Here is a 19657-nt window from a genome sequence, read left to right on the forward strand (position 1 = left end):
TCTATCTATCTATCTATCTATCTATCTATCTATCTATCTATCTATCTTCTATCTAACTATTATCTATCTAATCTATCTATCATCTGTTTGTCTCTTGCTATTTATCTTTTTACTTTGGCTTGCTACATATTTAATAAACTCACTCATTCCAAACCCAAAGTATAGCCCTTCTCTGGACCATAGAGTATACTTCCCCATACCCACGGGAAGAAAGGAAGGGCGTAGGGCAGGTGTTTAGCTTATTGGGAAGAGGAGACAAACTTAGCAACAAAGAGAGCGGATGCTTTGATTCAAGTTGGCCTCGGTTTTCCCTCTGCTTGTAAGAGTTCTGGGGCTAGAGGGAACAAGCCGAGTGTGGGCAAGATACTTCAGGTTGTGTGGTTGTTTATTCTACATATTTTAATGTAAAGATGTAAGCTGTTGTGTTATAAACTGAATTGTGTCTTTCCCTGAAATGCATGCGATGAATTTCTAAATCCTGGCCTCTTCAAATGTGAGTGTATTGACTGGCTAGACTCTGGCCAGAGCTCTAACGATCTATCTGTCTCTGTGCCCCCAGCACTCAGATTACACACATGTGCCACCGTGCCCCGATTCCACATGAGTGCCAGAGATCACATTTAGTCCTCCTGCTTGTGTGGCAGACACTTGCCAACGGATCTAGCTTCCAGCCTTTCCGTGCCTTTCTCCTGTCTTAGTGTCCTGACTTGCCAAAGGTTGGCTTAAACTCTCGCTTACTGGCTGCACAGAAAGAAATGGATGGATGTTGGTCAGGGGTGTGGATTTCCTGAATCATGGGCGATGGACTCTCTTTTCCCCAGAATCACCCACAGAGCAGGGCACATCTTGGTCTCCTTGCCACCTTCTCTTCACACACTGCAGAGGTGTCACAAGAAGCCAAACTCTTTGCCCAGACCTGAAGTTACCTGTGTCCCTGTGACCTTCTCCAGTTCTCTCAGAGCGGAGTCTGTGTTGCGGACCAGAATGGTGACCATCCCCATGTCACGGGCTGGCTTCAAATTACTCCCAAAGTCATCCAGGAAAACAACCTGGACCCGAACAAGTAGGGGTGTCAGCCAGAGGAAGCATCTTGTGAGAGGAGACTCTCAAAAGGAAACACAGGAGAACAGGACCAGGGGCAGCTCTATGGTAAGGAGATGAAGAGCATGAATCCTCGGGGATGGAGAGGGGTCTAGTTCTGTCCTGAGCATCTTGTGATGAGACGGTCCAGCAGAAGGAAGGGACAGCGCATGACAGAAAGGGACCTCAGTCCAGTTACCCTTTAAGATTAGAGTAGATCGTAATACAGTGTCTCAGCAAAGTGACGCCCAGGACACTTCATCCAGAGACAGGATTCAAGTGGGACATGATGCCTGGACAGGGATTGGTCAGGGAGGCTGTGGCAGATGGAGACCCACAGCTGATCACCCTTTGGTGGGCTGACTCTCACTAGCTTTGTGTTCTTGGCAGAGTCTCCCAGGGTCTCTGTTTCTTCATGAGTAAACTTGGGTAGCTGCTTTAACAGAAGCTGATGAAACCTACAGCCACACACGAATGGAACATTCTAGACTGAGCTACAGGTCAAGAACATCCCTCCTGACATGGGAAGAATGGGTTAGGACCGTGATGCCAGGCCCCAAGTTCACCCCAGTCTGAAAATCAAGCATTCTCTTGTTGTAAGACTTCTGGGACACCCTTTCCCCAGAAAGGGAGTGTCTACTGACCTCAGTGGGGTCTGCCTTCAGGGTGTCCAGTACAAACTTGTACATCTGACGCTCAGGCTTGATCATGCCGACCTGACAGGACTCTATCAGGAAGTCAAAGTGTTGGCTCAGCTCACACATCATCTGGGCCAGGCTGCCCCTCTTGTCACTGTCATCCAGCCAGTTGTTGGTGACGATGCACGTCGTGAATCCTGAGCAGGAAGTTACCACAGAGTGGGTCAGCTCAGGCTCAGAAAGAGCTCTGTCCAGCAATACTCTGGGTGCCTGAAAGGGGCCCCTGAGGTTGAGGAGGTCCCTACTGTGGATCCTGCTCACTTTCTCCAATCTCCACACACACAGATTTCATTAGAGAGATTGAGAAAGAATCATCCTTACCCATGAGCACCTCCTGGCACAGTCCTGAGAGCTCTCTGAAGAGTGAAGCGTGAAGCATTCTGAAGAGTGGTCTCAACTCCTTACCACTTGAACATCAGCATTTTGACACTACTGCCCCATTTTACAAGGGTGTCTTAAGTTTCATCAGCTCATGTGGTTCTCTCCACTTCTATGGCAGGCAGGGAAGATCTATCTATCTTATATTGACAGATGACCATGGCACACACTGCTCAGAGCCCACAGCGAAGTTCAGTGGGCCTATGTAGTCTATATTATAACTCTGCCTATGTTTAAGGACTGCGAGGGTCTCTGTGACCAGGGTGGGCAGAGTATTGTGAGGCGAGAAGGAAATCAGGTTCAATACGATTCAGTAGCCCATGTTGGTTCTAGAGTCTGACACCAAGCAATTTGTTTTAGGCATATTTAAGCACAGCACCATTTTGGAAAAAAAGTTTCCTGATGATAATTAACTCAATCCTGTGTGTACAACAAAGCTTAAGACATGTTTACATAGAAACGCTGTACAAAGTACATATGACCTCTTACATAAAAAATTACTATTGACTCAGTTCTATTGACTCAGAACAATGGGAGAATGACTGAGATAAACATAACACTTTAGGGGATTCAAATGTGGCCTAATCCTACAGAAAGCACAAGACACCAGACTATTAACTATATTCACTCCCAGCTTCCCTGGCAGAAAACAGGTATACATCTTCTTCCTTTGTAGAGACAACCTTACCTGTTTTACATTTCTGGTTTTTCTAGTGCTTATCTGTGAGTACAAGGACCTCACGCCCTCTAAAAATAAACACTTGCCTTGACCATCAGAAATGGCATTCCCATTTCAAAACTGGAGAAATCCAAATTGAGACAGCATCATCTGGTTCTATCTACCCAGTGAGCCACGGTAAGAAACAGGAGATACTGGAAACAAGACACAGATGAGCTGATGACGAGGGAAGAGCTATGGACATGGAACAGGCTATGGCTTGACTATGTCTCCTAAAAGCTTGTGCTGGAAATTTAATTCCTACTGTCGTAATGTTAGTGGGCAGAGGTCTAACAAAATGACCAGACCATCAAAGCTCTGTCTTCATGAAGGAAGTCAATGCTTATTGTAGAATAACTGGGGCCACAGGCTGGATATCTTGTCTTTCTAGCATTCACACATTCCACCCTTCCCTTTTCCAACACGGTGGGATATAGCATGAAGACCCTCACTGACACAGGTAGGCCTCCTGATCTTGTATTTCCCAGCCTCCAGAAGTATAGGAAGCAGTATCTGCCCTTCGTAAACCCTCTAGTCTCAGGTCTTTTGTTAGAGCAGCACATATGGACTGAATCAGATGCCTCGACCACATAAGTCTGATGGGGATGGTTTCATTGATGTTTATGAAGAAGAGGCAGACACTAAAATAAAATACCTAGCAACAGATGGATATGACCTCATGCCTTAGACCACTTGACATCATCTCAACTCACACCAGCTCATCATGCCACTCTGACACCCAAAGACTGACACTCTGACACTCAAAACTGGAAAAATCAGAGTTGCTTAAGAGCCATGCTTTAAAATCTGTAACAAAAAATTGGTAATTTAAGTAATTATTGAAACTAAGTAGTACCAACAAAAGGGCAGACTTTTGTTCATAAAGCAGTTACTGGTGACTGCCTTATTATAAAAAAAAAAAAATTATGTCATTTCCTTAGGGATCCTAACAGTGGAGAGTTGTCTCATGTGGTGAACTTGGCTCTGGTGGCTTGCTTTAAGAGTGTGTCAGACCTGTGACCTTGAAACACACTTTATTGTATTCTGACCTCAGCTTCCCAAGGGGTTCTGGTGTAGCTGAGCCATGGGACGGGCAGGATGGAGACGTTTACCTTTCTTTTTGAGAGCAAGAGCTGCCTGGAGCATGGGCTGGTTGATGCTCCTTTTCGCCATGGCTTGGTTGAATATTTGACTTATGGAGAAATTCTCAGGGAGACTGGCGCCACAGGCTTCGGAGCGCTTCCTGTAGCTTTCATCCACGATTGGTGCCCACTGTAAAGCAAACAGATGTGGGAGGGCAGCGGGGTCAGTGGTTGCAACCTTGGAGAAGGTTTGGCAGCACCACTAAGTTCAGATGGGTGTCTTCCAACCCCGGGAACACGGTCCCTGAGAGAAACGGACGAAAGTGCTCTGAGCTGCAATAAAATAACAGCAGCTGGGTATCTTGGCAGCAGTTTAAATTCCTTTCCCGCAATTCTGAAGTGTGTGAAGGGCAAATTCAAGATGCAGACAGAATGGGGTCTGTTTCATAGAGGATGCTGCTTTCTTTTCTCAAAGGAGAAAGGTCTAGCTAATTCTCTATAGTCCCTTCTCCAAAAACTCTAACCTCGTTCTGAAGGGCTGTACTCTCCTGACTTACTTTCTGAAGGCTCCATAGCCGAAGGCCATAGGCCAGAATCTTAGCGTATGCATTGGGGAAATGGTCACAGACATTAAGATAACAGCCAGCCTTCAAAGAGAAACTACACAAATGATTACCGCTACGGCTGAATGAGTAAGGTCCTTTCAAAAACCGGAATGTTGAAGTCCTCATCCCCTGCACCTCAGAATATGACTTTTGGAGAGAAGGACTTTACAGATGAGATTCAGGTAAAATGAGGCCAGTAGGATGAATTCTAGTTCAGTAATATGAGCATCCTCAGGGGACAAGATCAGAACACAGCCTGGTGCTACGATTAAACAGGGATGCCATCCTCTAAGTTTGATCCAAATGGCTGCACTGTTGTTGGAGGGTGGAGCCTTTGGAAGACATAGAGGGTGGAAGATGCTTAGGTCCTTGGGAGTGCTGCTCAGAGGGGACTGTGGGATGTTAGCTTCCTAACCTCTCTCTTCTTCTAACTGGTCCATAGCATAAGTTGTGCTGTCCGTACCAGATGCCCAACACTATGGAGCTGTCCAATCTTGGACCGGACTCTTATCTGTGAGCTACATTAATATTTCCCCTTTATAAGTTAATTGCCTCAGGCATTTTATTCTAGCAACCTAAAGCTAACACACACACACACACACACACACACACACACACACACACACACACGAAAAGCCATGTAACGATCCAGTGAGAAACTGGCTGTCTGTAAAAAGAAACCAATCTTTCTGACACTCCAATCTAGAACTTTCCGTTTCTGTTTAAGCTATCCAGTCTGTGGTGTTTTACCATGGCAGCTTACGATGGACTAAATGTCTGCATCCCACTGGAAACGCATAGGCTGAAGCCCTAACCCTCAGGGTATATTCTCTGGAGGTGGGGGCTTTCAGAGTGACTGAGTCATGAGTAGAGTCTCCACCATGCATGGAGCTAGTGCCTGTATAAAAAGACATGGGGGCTTGTTTTTCTCCCATATGGCTACAGCAAGAAGAGAGCTGACTGGAACCCAGGAAGAGCACCCTTCTCAGATGCTTTGGGTTCTCTGACCTCCCGAACCGTGAGAAATGAACGCCTGATATTTGAGCCACCCAGTCTTCTGTAGCATAATTACATTAGCAGCTATGACAGCTGTGACAGAGTCCTAGCAAGCTCACTACAGAACGGATCATTGCACATACGCCCCATGGCAACACTGTTCGTGAGTATCTCAAACTCACAGCTACCCAGAATCCCATCAGCCTCAGGACAGGTGCACAGAGTGGAGTACATCCACGCAGTGGAGCCCCGGCAGCCACGAGGACAAACTCTTGCTGCCTGCCTGCAACAGCATCTGTGAACGGAACATGCACAGGGCTGAGCAGAAGACACCCAGCAGCCAAGTTCCGCTTGCACAAATGCTAACACGGGTGGGAATGGTGAGGGTTAGGAATGAACCAGCACTTGCTCGTGGGAAGGGCAATGAGAGAGGATCCCACCACGCTCAGCATGTTTTCTGATCTGGTGCTAAAGACACGGGTGTGTTCAGTTTGGAGATCTGTCTCAGCTCTAGCCCCTGTGCACCCTCTGTTTCATACTGTACATGGAGAGAGCTAAGCTGGTTCACTTCTGGGTTGCCTAGTGTTTGTCAAATTGAGACAGATTGGGTCATAAGAAAATCCTCCCATCAGGTTGTATAGGCTTGTGTGCAAATCCATGGGGCATTTTTTTTTTAAGTTAATGATTGATGTGAGAGGGTCCTGCCCACTGCAGCAGCTCTGAGCAGGAGGTCCTGGGTGCTACAGGAAAGGAAGCTGGATAAGCCCGAGAGCCGGCCAGTAAACAGCACGCCTTCATGGTCTCTGCTTGTGTTCCTTATATTTTGGGTTGTGAGCCTAGCCTTTAATGGCCGAGCCTCTTTCCAGCCCTCTGCTTCAGTTTCTACCTCCAGGTATTTGACTTTCCCCAGTGATGGACAGTGACCTGCCAGCCAAATCAACCCCTTCCTCCCCAGGTTGCTTTGAGTCATGGTGTTTAACGCCGTGTGAGAGAATGCAAACGAGGCCAACTTCCAGATATAACGTTTTAAAAGACATTTAAGATTTTTTAAATTAGGCATTTTGTATTCTGGTACAAGTCAATTTCTCAGGCTTCTTCTTCTTCTAACCCAGTGAATTTCTAGATTAACAGAAACTGCTCAGGGAGTCTAAATCAGATGCAGATCACGACACTGCTTATTGGAAATTCACTCTAAAACCCTCCCCGTGGCACTGCAAACACACAGTGTCCCCTCCCTATCCTCAACAGTGCTGCTGCGGATGTTCTTATTGGTTAAAGCTCCAGAAAAGTTGCTCCCCAAAACACTGGCACAACTGTCCTGTGCTGTCATTGTGTGTGTGTGTGTGTACACGAGTGTGTATGTGCATGTGTGTGCACATGCATGATTAAGTGACTGCAATGTTCTCAGCAGTATCACCTACATGCAGGCCTTTTCTTCCTTCCTTCCTTTCTTTCAACATCTTAGTATTATTATCAATTTCGAAGTTAGCACCACAAGTAATGGATGTTATTGTGGGATTTTCATAATGCTTCGTGTGTGTTTTTAAATTCAATTATTTTTCAAAATGTTCATACACGAGTACTGTATTTACAGCATGCCCACCCCTCCCTCCCTCCCTCCTCCAAGTCATCCCGTGTTTCCTCCATCCCCTCTAATCCGGTGTAGCTTGTTTGTTAATATGTGTGTGTCCATGTGCACACACATGCATGTATGTGAGCTCATGTGTACATGTATGTGTACACATGTACGTGTGTGTATGTATTATGTATGTATGCATGTATGTATGCATGTATGTTAAGGGCTGACCACCAGGGACTGGATAATCAATTGGGTGGCTTATCCCTGAAGAAGACTGATTCTCCCTCTCTTAGAAGTCATTACTTGTCTATAGCTCTTCACCTAGGGACAGGGTCCTGTGAAATTTACCCCATCCACATTGGCTTGTCATCTGCTGATATCATGGTGATGGTCTTGTTTAGGCGGCAGCTTCCCTGTCATATATAGAAGACACTATCCTGCAGCAGAAACCCTGATCCTCTGTCTCTTTACAATCTTTCTTTTTACCAAGGGGGTCCCCAATTTCTCTGATAGAGTAGTAAGTGTCTATAATAGTACAAATTTTCAAAAGGTAGGTTTGAAAAAATCTGTGTGTTTGCAGATTCCTTATAGACACGCCGATGGAGAATCTAAGTGGTATTACATCCTGACTATCTTATAAAAAATAATTGAGAATTTAGTACCAGGAACAACTTTTTTACCGAGGCTTCACACTCAGACATGGGTGGTGTCATCACCCCATTTTACTGATAGCACAATGGAGGCTTTGAGAAGTTAAGCACCTTGCTGTGGTCTTGACCTGTAAGTAGGGCCTGTAGATTCAAACCCCAGTACCTGACTCCAAAGTCCCCTCCACTCTGTAGTTGTTAACGGTTCCAGTGACCCTGTCCTGAAATAGCTACTCTGGTTGTCATGTTTCCTGTCACAGTTCCTCAAGGCTTGGATTGTCACTCAGGACAGACTACCACCCAGTTCTAAACCCACCTTCCAGTGTCTTGCTGCTATATGAGTTATGGGGGTTGCAGGAGTCAAGGAGACTTGATCATGTGCACAGGGAGTTGAAGGTCAGGGTTGAAATGGAATGAATCAGAGAATCCTACCCCCCCCCCCCCGCAGTCTGCATAGTGTCCTCTCACCTGGGAAAATGTGATCTTCCCTCTCATGAGTTGCTCACTGGGTCCCTCTGGGCATTCCTTCTGGAAAGCATCAGTCAGAAAGTTTCTGGAAGACACAAGAAACAGCACCATCACCAGCTCTCTGCTGGCTTCATCACGTGTCCCATAGCAGGGACAGACAGCTGCCATTTATATTTGTAGACAAACTGTTGTCAAAAGGACAGGAAGATATAGTCCCAGGTCAAGTTTGTTCACATGTAGCCATTCTTAGTTCACATTCTTCAAAAGGAACATTTTTTTTTCCTGGTATCTATTATGCACATATAGTTCCTATTTTATCTTAATCTCTAATTTCTAAAAAACATGTGTGTTAAGGACTGAAATATCTCTCCTTCAGAATTCCTGCACTGAAGTTTCTACCTTCCAGTACTTCACAATGGAACTATATTTGGAGATGGAATCTTTAAAGTGATAATGAAGTTAATGAGGCCTTTGGGGCTGGTCCTAATTTAACATGATTGGTATTATAATGAAAAGAAGCTATTTAGACACAGACCCACACAGAGCACAGAACATGGTTAGACAAACAGAGATGATGCTAACCTCAAGCCAAGGAGAGATTCACTGGAGGGAACCAACTGTCACAAATATAATGGGATATTTTGTAGTAAGAATCTATGGCTTCTGGCCAGCGGGGGATGAAGACTCAGATGTGCTTAACAAGAGACCAGAATCACTGTGATTAAATCCTCTGAGAGACATTTCATCAGGGTCAGCAGAGGGTTGGGGGCAGAGGGAGGGCAAGGCCGTATCTCACACTGGCAGCCAAACTTGGCAATGTGTAAGAGTCTCCCCAATGGTATTAGTTTGGATGACAGGAAAGCTGTGGGATGAAAGGGGCCTGGGAAAGCAATTGACCTTTAGCACTGTGTGACAGGGTCAGCAGGGACACCAGCCTCAGTTTAAGTGGAGACCCCAACATGTTAGAAGTAACAGGACCAAGGTCCATCTACCTAAGACAGTGACAGGTGTGGAGGGGAGCCGGTCTGAGCCTTTGAGACAAGCTGTGTGGAAGCTGCCAGCTCTGGGGAAGTAGAGTCTTTAAGCCCTTCAGAGCGCAGAAAATTGTGAGATGTCAGACACTGAGCTCTTTACACTCAAGTGCTCAAGCGTGGGTTTTCTTTGATCTGAGTGTAACCGTACTCTGGTTCGATTCTCTTGGAATATGGATGTGACTTGTTTTTAACCTTACAGGAACTCACGGTTAAGAGACTTTCTATTTTTAAAGAGATCTTGAACTTTTATTGAAATGTTTAAAGACTATGGGGCTTTTAAACGCCAGACAGTATTTTATATTGTGATAGTAACATGGAGATCTTGGGTATAAGCAATGAAATTGGTACTACTTAAAGGGATATGCTTGTGTGTCCATGTAGACATGGGGAAGGCTGTCCTGTCCTAGTTACTTTTTGTCAAACTGGCACAAATTTACACACATCTGGGAAGAGAGCATTTCAGTTGAGGAATTGCCTCTACCAGCCTGACTTGCGGCCACATCTGTGAGGCATTTTCTTGATTACCGATTTATGTCCAGCCTATTATGGGCAGAGCCATATCTGGATTGTATAACTAAGGTAGCTGAGAAAGCCAAGAATAGCAAGCCAGTAAGCAGCACTCCTCCATTGTTTCTGCTCCAGTTCCTGCCTCCAGGTTCCTCCTGCTCTGAGTTCTTGCCTCCATGATGGACTATAACCTGTAAGCCAGAAAACCGTTTCCTCCCCACGTTGCTCTTTGCCATGGTGTTTATCACAGAAAAAGAAAGACAAACTAGGACATCAACTTTGCTGAAACCTCCATCTTGGACTTCTGCCCTCCTGGGATACTCTCTTGCCAAGCCAGCCAGTCTGTGCTGCTCCTTTGAAGCCCTGATAAACGAACATGGCTTGCCTACTGTTAGTTGCAACCGCCAAACCCACTGCGGTTATTTTCCATCCTCAATTATGAGAACAATTATCTCCTACTTGGGAATTTTGTTTCTGTCTACAGAGGAAACCCTCTTTCAGGTAGAATCATCAACTCTAAGATCTGTGGCCTTGCCCAGCTTTCTTGTCTCTGTCACACTTTTGCCATCTGTATTTTCTGAACAACCTTTTTAAGGTACAGTTGACATCAGCACATTTTCAATGTGTCATTCAACAATTCATGGTGAACTCAGAGCAATGCAAATACCACCTCACTCTAGGGTCAGAAGCACTGCCGTCTCCTCAATGGGAGTCCTCGGGCCCTTGAACAGTTGCCGTGCAATTTTAAGAATCAGAGTGCAGTCGGATGCCACAAGCATTTATTAGCCGCCTAAGGTGTGCAAGGCTGTGTGCTACAACCTGTGACGTAAACGACAGGAAAATAACAATCCCATCCGTAGGAGACTCACAGTGAGAGGTAAGCAGGTAGTGATAGTGTATAAACAAGATGGGGAAACTGAGGGAATCATTTGCTTCTGCCTGGAAAAGGAGGCGTTGGATCACAGATGAGCAAACAGAAATAGCATGACTTCAATAGGGCATTGCTACATTTATACAGTGAGGGCAGGCAGGGATTATTTTAAAGTAAAAGCAATTTGGGATAAACAAGAATGTCCCTGCCACTGGGAGACATGAACTTTAATTTTTAGTGCATTTACTTATGTGCATGTCACAATGAGCCAGAGCCAGAGGAATCACACTGGGTGGAAGGGCACGGATCGCAGCGCCCTGAGGCTAGCTGCTGTGAGATGAAGCAGGGGAATCTCCCTGCCAAGCCCCGGTCTCTACATCTGAAGAGGTGCCTGGTTCTAGATGCTGAGCAGCCGCCAGGTTGGCATGCACGGTCGGTCGATACAGTGGAAAGGTTAATCCCCGTTGGCCTTTGGAGTCATAAGAATTCCAGACTCATCAAATGCGGCAGATCTGGAGAACCCAAGCTGCCATCGTGCCTCTTCCTCCAGTGGAAATTTGGAAATACCCATTCCTTATTTTCCTCGGGTTCTACCAGGGTAACCTTTCACCTTTTTAATTTTTTTTTAAATGAATATGCTTTCCTCCTTTCTTATTATAAAACATGTTTGTTAAACTGAAAGGTTGGAAAATAAAAAGAGAAAAAAGTAGAAGAAAATCATTCACGAGCTCACATACAATTAGTAACATCTGGATATTAAAAATGTTAATTTTTATTACTTTTTAAATTATGTGTAGCCTGGTGGTAGTGCCTTTAATCTCAGCACTTGAGAAGTAGAAACAGGCAGATCTCTGAGTTAGAGGCCAGCCTAGTCTGTAAGTGAGTTCCAGGACAGCCAAGGCTACATAGAGAAATCCTGTCTCCAAAAACCTAACACCAGAAACAAACAAAAACCAAAGACAACAAAACCAACCAACCAACCAAACAAAAAAACTCCAAACTAAAAATGTGTGTGTGTGCTTGAGTACAATTGCCCTAAGAGGCCCAGGAGGGGGCGTTGGATTCCTTACGGTTCTTAACTGCAGCCTTATCTCCAGCTCCACGTCTGACTATTTTGATCTATGTCTTCCAGACATTTTCTACACTGCCCTGCTTCCCCTGTCCCCCGTGTGAAACCGAGCTACTACTTTCTGGTATCAGTGACTAGCCCCCCCCCCTTCCCGGCTCCCAGTCCCCCAGTCCCCCAATCCCGGGGCTGTGGGTCATTTCTGTAAACTGCTGTTGTGCTAGTTCTCCTGTAACGCCTCCTTTCGCAAAGGGCAATTGCAAAGTTTATTTATTTATGTATCTTTAGCAAGGTTTGATTACTTAGCATTTAGAAGGGCAATGGATCTGCTAATGCACACTGTCATTTTAGTACCAGGCAATTATTTCCATCTTGCCCAGGCTCACCCGGGAAGCAGTTTGAAACTTGGGCTGAACATGTGGGCAGGGTGACCCGGCGGGACACCGACCCAGCGCGAGTCCCCTTACCTGGGCAGCGCCAGGGCCTCCTCGGTGCTGCGGAGGGCGCCGGCGATAGAGGGAAGGGCCAGCACTCCGTCAAGGTCGAACGCGGCCACACGCAGCGCCATGGCAGCCCCGGCTGCAGCGCCAGGCAGCACACACACAAAGCTGGAAGGCTGAGGCCTGGACTGGAGAAACCAAAGATTAGAGCCTTGCCAGGCTCAGCCCCGCCCCGCCCCGCCCCGCCCCGCCCCGCCCCGCCCCGCCCCGCCCACCACCGACACCGCCTGGCCTAGCCTGGAGCATCCAGCCCAAGGGTCAATCCTGATCTCGGCCACTTCCTCCTGCCTAGCCCAAGGACTGGAGTCCCAGCAAAACTGCGAAGGCTGCAGCATTCTCAGATTTTGACCATTTGTAAACAGGCTGGGCATGAGGAGAGAGGGCTGATCTTGAGCGGAGAGAGAGGGAGGGAGGGAGAGGGGACATTTTAAACATTTCCTCCTTCAGCATTTGGCCTTGACCGGCTCTGTGGACGATCTTCTCTAATGTGGGACACATTTTCGTATCCCTCTCCCATCTGCCTGCTTTTCCAAGCAGTGTTTTTGTAATACAACACAGCCCTCCAGTCAGAGCGTGCCAGCCCAGAATACTTTCTCTCTTGAAGCTTAGACGAAATAAATCCAGTCTGTTTCCCCTCTGTGCCCTGTTTATGAAATAACACTGCTTAAAAGTGAGCTGGGCTTCTTGGAGGTTTCTGGAACCTTCTGCCCCTTGGCCCAGTACTCTCCCTGGTTAAGAGGGAAAATAGAACCTCACCCATTAATGAGTTCAATTAACAAATCCACCGTTTAGTTCCAAGCCTTTGCTCTGGCTGCCGCCAGTCAGGTGGTAGGAAATGGGTTTACTGTGGGTTATTTTTCTGTGAGCTTTTCGGACACTTCCTCTTCTTGCCTTGGGTCTTGTCTGTGACGGAGTGTATGCTCTGAGACTCACACCGGAGAAGCAGGAAGTGGCTGAAAATGTGGTGTGTTGTCCTGAGAACAGAAAAGTTCTCCCTTTGGGAAGAACTTGCTGTGGAGTGTTGGAGAAATGAGGTGACAGAGAAGAGGACATGAGCTGGGTATGGTCTTAGGTTCCAGCATTCCGGGCACAGAAGCAGAAGCCCCCAGTGTTCAGTGTTAGCTACAGCTACATACCAAGTTCAAGACCAACATGGGTTACAGGAGACCCTGGCTCCCAAGACAAAGAAACAAACAGGAAACTCACATGCAGACAGAGACAGAGAAAGCGGGGAACACACACACACACACACACACACACACACACACACACACACACACACAGACAGTGTGATGGATATTCTTGGTCATCAACCTGATTGATTATATGTATCTGGGTGTACCTGTGAGGGAATATTTTTTTTTCTTACTTAAATCATTTGAAAGTGGGAAGACCCACTTTTTATCTGGACCTTTTGAGGTGGGAAGGCATACGTTTAATCCTCCTGGGGGTTGGCTGAGGAGTTTACTTTTACAGGAGAACAGACTCCCTGCTGTGGGTATTTCGGCTGAGCTCAACTTTAAGCTGCTTCTTAGAGGTGCTAAATTCACGTTCTACTTGATGCTTGCTTGTCTGCAGTGTGCCGTTTTTAGTGGGAAACTCCTTCAGTTCACTCAACATATATTTACAAAGTACTTACTGTGTCCCAGCGAGCTATTTATTGTAGGCACCTGGGCCTCATCTGGAAGGGTGAGCTAAGTGCCACAGGGGAGTTTTTGTTTAATGCAGTGCTGAATTCCGAATGAGGCCAGTTGCTTCCAGAGGACTGAGGCTGGCGGCTGTCATTTCCTTTGTCCAGTCATTATTTCAGCTGCTCCGTGTCTGTAGTCTCCTACACACAGGAAGCTCCATCCTGTGGTGGTATTTGTCATTCAGAGCCACGCAGTCCTTCGAACAGCGTCTCTGTATTTGGACAGTGCTCACATTCTGTGTGCTGTTTTCTTGCGGTAGACTCCACAAAGGCCCCCTGAGACTGGTCATGTGACATGGGCTCGCCAGAGTCTTTACCTGAGACTGCTCACGACAATGACAACCCGAGGAAACAGGTTTGTGCTGGAATTTTCTCCCAGTAATGGCTAGAGTGGAAGCATCTAGTTTTTCTAGGGATGCTGAGGCAGAACATCTACATGTGTCCTAAGGTACACATGGTACCTTGGGAAGGCCTGGCAACAGCCTTGTTGAAGCTGTATCATGGCATGGCCCATTCTTGCAGTGGTGTTTTTGTTTCTAAACCTTCCTCCATACAGGTCCCTGAGATTGAATTCTGGTTGTCAGACTTGGTGGCAGTTGCCTTGGTGGTGGTTGTCTCTCTGGCCCCTGGCATTAGGGTCTCTATACTGGCTTCTTTCATCCTCCCCAAGCTTCTTTGAGTTATTAATATTCTTACCAATCCTCTTTCTGCTTATATGACTGAAAAACAACAAAAGCAAAAACAAAACTCCGGACCTATAAACAAGAACACTGTTAGACACTTACAGCTTAGATACAAACCATGGGTTTTTATAGAAGAGCTGCTTGAACCACAGAATTCTATTTCCATCCAGTCTGTTTCCCATCTAGAAGTAAATCTAGGGTAAAGACCTGTGAGCCTGGCTCACTGGCTCTGGTGGATCAGCCTGGACTTCAGGCGGGAGCTGGTGAGCCAAAGGACGTGAGAGAAGGGCCTTGAATGGCAGTTTCATAGCTACCGTTCAGGCAGGGATGGTGCAGGCCCCGGAGCTTCAGCAGTCAACCACATGAGCCTGGTCCTGTGGTCTATCTGGGCTGTGCTATTACTCTTGCTGGTTTTCTGAGCTCAGGTCTCCAAGCTGCCAAAGACCCACACAAATATTCTATCATCACCAACAGAGACACTTTTTTTTTTTTTTTTTTTCCAAGACAGAGTTTCTTCTCTGCTTAGCACTGGCTATCCTGAACTCACTTTGTAGAGCAGGCTGGCCTAGAACTCACAGAGATCCACCTGTTTCTTCCCTTCTTAATGCTCACTACCAGCCTTTTAAACCTTTCTACAGTATCTTCTGGGTCTCTCTATGCCTTCTGGAACTCTGGGTACATCATTAGGAAAATCCACCATGCGCTTGACTTTCCTTTTTCCCCCTCTTCTCTTGTCCCTCCGGCTCTCCTCTTCTCTTATTGCCTGGCTTGTGGCTCTTACCTAAGGAACCTGCTTCCACTGAGGTTCCCTGGGGTGCTCTGCTGTTTTCCTCTCTCTCTGTGTGCCCCCAAGGAGTGGGGATAAGCAGGTGATCTGGACCCTCATCCTTGCTCCTAGACCCCCCAAGACACAGACATTAATATCACATCATCAGACTCTGCTGCTCCTAGCTGAACAATTCAGCTGTTCTAATTTGCCCCCTTCCCCGATCTCCCAGAACCCTCTTGCTCTTACCCCTTGCTGTTTGACCTTGGATACTGACACACCACTGACTCTCAGGGCTCACCAAAAGACATACTTCCACCACCACTGATCTCCTCCTTTATCTTCCTACAGAATGAGGGTAACCTGCACTCAAGTCCAAGGTTAGATCTGCTGATGTGCTGGAGCTGGCACCCTCAGGGGCACACAGACAGCCCTCTCGGTTGCCTCTCTATAGGACTGGCAACCCTTACCCTTATAACCATGCCAGAAACCAAAAAGTTCCTGCCTCAGTCTCTGGAAGCTTTAACATTGAAAGGGAAATGTTTCAAGAAATGTAGCGAAGGGACATTTGGAGATGAGAGTGAGACACTGACAAGCGTCCAGGTGGCTGCAGTCCAGGCTTGCATTTCTTTCAACTGCCTTTCATCCTGTGATTTGCCTGCTTCTTAACATTAGTTGAGTTTCCAGCTCTGGCCCAGGAGAAATGAGACGTCATGTACTAGGAAGATTGCTGTGAAGAATGGCGCTTGGTGCAGAAAGCTGCTTCCATCGGCCTTAGCTGCAAACTCCATAACCATCTTGCCTGAAGGGTACCCATGGCCTTCTTCCCACCCACTGTCCCTTCCTGCCTCCAGATCCCCACATGCTCCAGCAGACAGGGTCTAAGGAGACACAAAATAGCCTCCAAATTTGCAAGCTTCCTCTCGCTTCTGTGCACAGTGAATATGTATGTACGTAGATTCCTGTGCTCTCTGACCTGGGAGGTTTGGCTGGTGTTTAGAAAACACGGCATGTCTGGGGTTAGTCTGCATGTAGCCAATAGCTACAAATGGAGCTGGTGAGACGGCTCGGCTGATAAACGGGCTTGTTGCTAAACCTGGCTGCCCAACTCCAATACCTGGGACCCACATGGTGAAGGAGACTCCTGGACATTGTCCTCTGACCTCCATGTGAGTGCTGTGGCCCATGGGCATGTGGGGATGCTTTCTTGTGAAGATTCGATAGCAGGAGGGGCTTCCTCTTCCAAGGCTTGGAGGCATCTTGATCTCTGGGGCTGTGAGAAGCGCTTTGGACTTCAGGTATTTAGGTTTGAGCTAGGGGAACACGATGTTCCGTGTACGTGTTTCTTCAGGGTCCAAGGTTTAATACTGTGGTCCTCAGCCTAGGGATCCCTGAGAGGTGGTGGCAACTTTTTGAAAAGTATAGCCTAGTAGAAGGGAGTTAGGTCACTGGGGAGGGGGTGAGTACCTTTGGACGGGATATTGGACCATGGTCCCTTCCTGCTTCTCCCTTTGCCCCTCAGACTCTGTGAGGCGAGCAGTTTCTTCCACCACAGGCTCCAAAGCTCCAAAGCCAACCAACCTGGCTGTGAGTCAAAACTAACCTTTCTTTCTTATATGTTGCTTTTCTCAGGTAGTTAAGTTCATTGCAGTAACAGAAGTCTAATAGGAAATTTCTCAATATTTGGCCTGCTATAGTCATCAGTCTGCTAATGGAAGACCCTGGTATGAGCTCCCTTCCCACTCAGTGCAGTGAGTAAAATCAGTTCCATGGCCCTTAGACCGCATCCAAGACAGTGTGGAACGCCGAGGGAGTGAATGCTGTGTGGAGAGAAGGCCATTGACAAAAATCTAGAAAAAAATAAGGCAGTATCCATTGGGAAATTTACATAAACAAATCCCAGCCATCCACGTTTGTAGCCTTGAAATGCTGTGAGCTTTCCAGCTGTTGTTATGTGCACAGGTTCTGGTCCGCATGGCTATGGTCTCTGTGGCTTGGTCTGATGACTCTGCATGGCTGTGGTGTGCATGTTGTGGTTTTCATGGCTGTGGTCTGCATGGCCCTGGTCTTCATAGCCCTGGTTTGCATGGCTGAGACTGTGTAACTGAAAGTTACCTGCACAGTAGCTCTCTGTAACTTTCCAGGCCTGTACACCTGCCATCCTGACTGTGTTCCACAGGGCAGAGATGACTGGCCAGCAACTATGTACAAAATCACACCCTACTTGAGCAGTGTCTCCTGAGCAGAGCACATTGCCCTGTGCCATGGAGGCCATTGTGGCTGCTGCCTCCTAAAATGCACCCCCAAGGTTAGAATGAGCACTGTGTTTCTCTGAGGGATATTTGTTAGAGTTCAGCATTTTCTTCATTACCTTTGGACTAAGGAACTCACTTCATAGCCAAAGAGGCACCACAGGAAGCCTAGAAGATGCTGGCTGCTGGCTGGGGCAGGTTCACGCTCACAGTTAGCCTCCTTATACAGTTCAGAATCACTACCTGACTCAGATATGGTGCCACATAGAGTGGGGTGGACGCTCCTATGCCAATTAACAATGAAGGTCACACACACACACACACACACACACACACACACACACACACACCCGCACACGCACTCCAAGACATGCCCACGGGCCAATCTGATATAAGCAATCTCTCAAATGAGGCTCTCTTCCCAGATCATTCTAGGTGTGTCAAGATAAGGCAATCTAGGAAACTGGGCCCACACCTTTAACCCCAGCACTGCAGAGGCCGGGGCAGGCAGATCTCTGTGGATTCCAGGGTGCCCTGCATAGTGAGATACTGTCTCATAAAACAGAAACAAACAAAAAAAGCAAACAACCACCCCTCAAAACCCAAACCTATCCAGAACAGGGTGAGAGGCCTCAGATCAAGGGCCTGCCCCTTTGTACCTCCTTCCTCCTGCCCACTCTGGCAAACCCCCCCCCCCCACACCCAGTGCTGTTCTGTGTGTGGAACGCTGTGAGCTGGGATCTGTGACTATAAACTGCTCTCTTGTGGTGGCCATTCCCATATCTGTACCTGACCAGACTCAAACCACACTCTGGTTCTGACCACACTCAAAATTCTGAGTGTGAGTTTTTAGAACAAGCAGAGTGGAGCAATTTTGGACGTGCATCTGTGGAAGGCTGTGTGTGTCTCCACACAGAGGAAAAGCGCTCAACAGAGGTGAAGGACCTTCCCAGAATTCTACCTTTTACGTAGTTGAGGAATATTCCCCCACTGCTGGAGGTACAAAGCCCACCACCTACCCAGGAGTCCCCAACACAGATGCCTGCCTCTTCAGCCTCCCTCGCCTTCAGTTCACGAGCACACAGTTAATCAGATGCGTTGATCTTGACCTTTGTCTGAGGAGGCAGTGGCATGAATAACCAGAGCGGGGAGGAGAATTGATTGTGGGGAGGCAGCAGCAATTGCTAGTTTCCGAGGACAGGTGAGGTATAGCAGTACCAGCGATGTTTTTTTTTTTTGGGGGGGGGTTCTGGTGCCTGGCCCACCATAGGCAATGGGGCTGCTCTGGGCTGAAGCAGAGCTAACTTCTCCCATGTTTCTAACTGGCCTCCAAGCAGGCCCTCCAGTTTTGTAAGTGCTGCTGCAAGCTGCCCATTGACTTCATCTTCTGCTTTACTGAAGTGATGGTTGTTTCTATTGCTGATAGCCAAGAATCTTATCAGACATAGTATCAGACATAACTTTCTTTTCCTCCTTTCTTCCTGCTCCTTCCTCCTTTCTTCTTCTCTCCATTTCTTCTCTTCTTCTTCCCTCCATCTCTGCTTCTTTCTTCCCTCTCTCCTTCCTATCTTCCAGTTTCCAGATGAATAATGCATATGGCTAGCTTCCTTTTTGCATATGCCAAGATGCAACATTTTTAATCATGGTTCATGAGAATATGAGTGTTTCATGATTTTAGCAATCAAATGCTTATCAATAAATGTAATGAGTACAAATGTTTGTGTTTGTACAAACATCACACCCTTACTGTTGGAAACTATTCACAGTGCATATGGGCTCATGGACCCCTCACAGAAAGCCTGTGGATAGTCACCATCATTCACACCCTCCTTTTACTTGTGAGGAAAATGAGGCAAGAACACCTTTTGAGTCTGGCCTGAGATCACAAATCCATGACTGAGAAGAACTGGAAATCACACTCAGCAACCCGTGTCCGTCAAAGTCAGAAAGCAGAGAGAATAAGCAGTTCAATGGGGAGGCAGAGCTTTGAGTTACTGGGATGGGAGGTGCCGAGGGGAAAGGGCCGTAAGGGAGAAG

The 19657-nt window shown here is 47.0% G+C and overlaps 1 protein-coding gene across 1 annotated transcript in view; it reads right to left on the reverse strand.

Moving 5' to 3' along the window:
- Ephx2 (epoxide hydrolase 2) overlaps positions 1 to 12371 on the reverse strand; it is a 41752-nt gene extending 29381 nt beyond the window's left edge. Inside the window, exons 1-5 of the mRNA XM_055609995.1 lie at positions 12197 to 12371; positions 8252 to 8336; positions 3987 to 4146; positions 1725 to 1915; positions 927 to 1049 (exon numbers count right to left, since the gene is read on the reverse strand). Coding sequence (XP_055465970.1) covers positions 927 to 1049; positions 1725 to 1915; positions 3987 to 4146; positions 8252 to 8336; positions 12197 to 12297 — 660 coding nt within the window. The 5' untranslated portion in view covers positions 12298 to 12371. The remainder of the gene's footprint in view (positions 1 to 926; positions 1050 to 1724; positions 1916 to 3986; positions 4147 to 8251; positions 8337 to 12196) is intronic.
- Between the last annotated feature and the right edge of the window lie 7286 nt (positions 12372 to 19657).

The sequence above is a fragment of the Psammomys obesus genome, unplaced genomic scaffold (assembly GCF_907164565.1).
Source record: "Psammomys obesus unplaced genomic scaffold, mPsaObe1.curated_primary_1811, whole genome shotgun sequence".
NCBI lineage: Eukaryota > Metazoa > Chordata > Mammalia > Rodentia > Muridae > Psammomys > Psammomys obesus.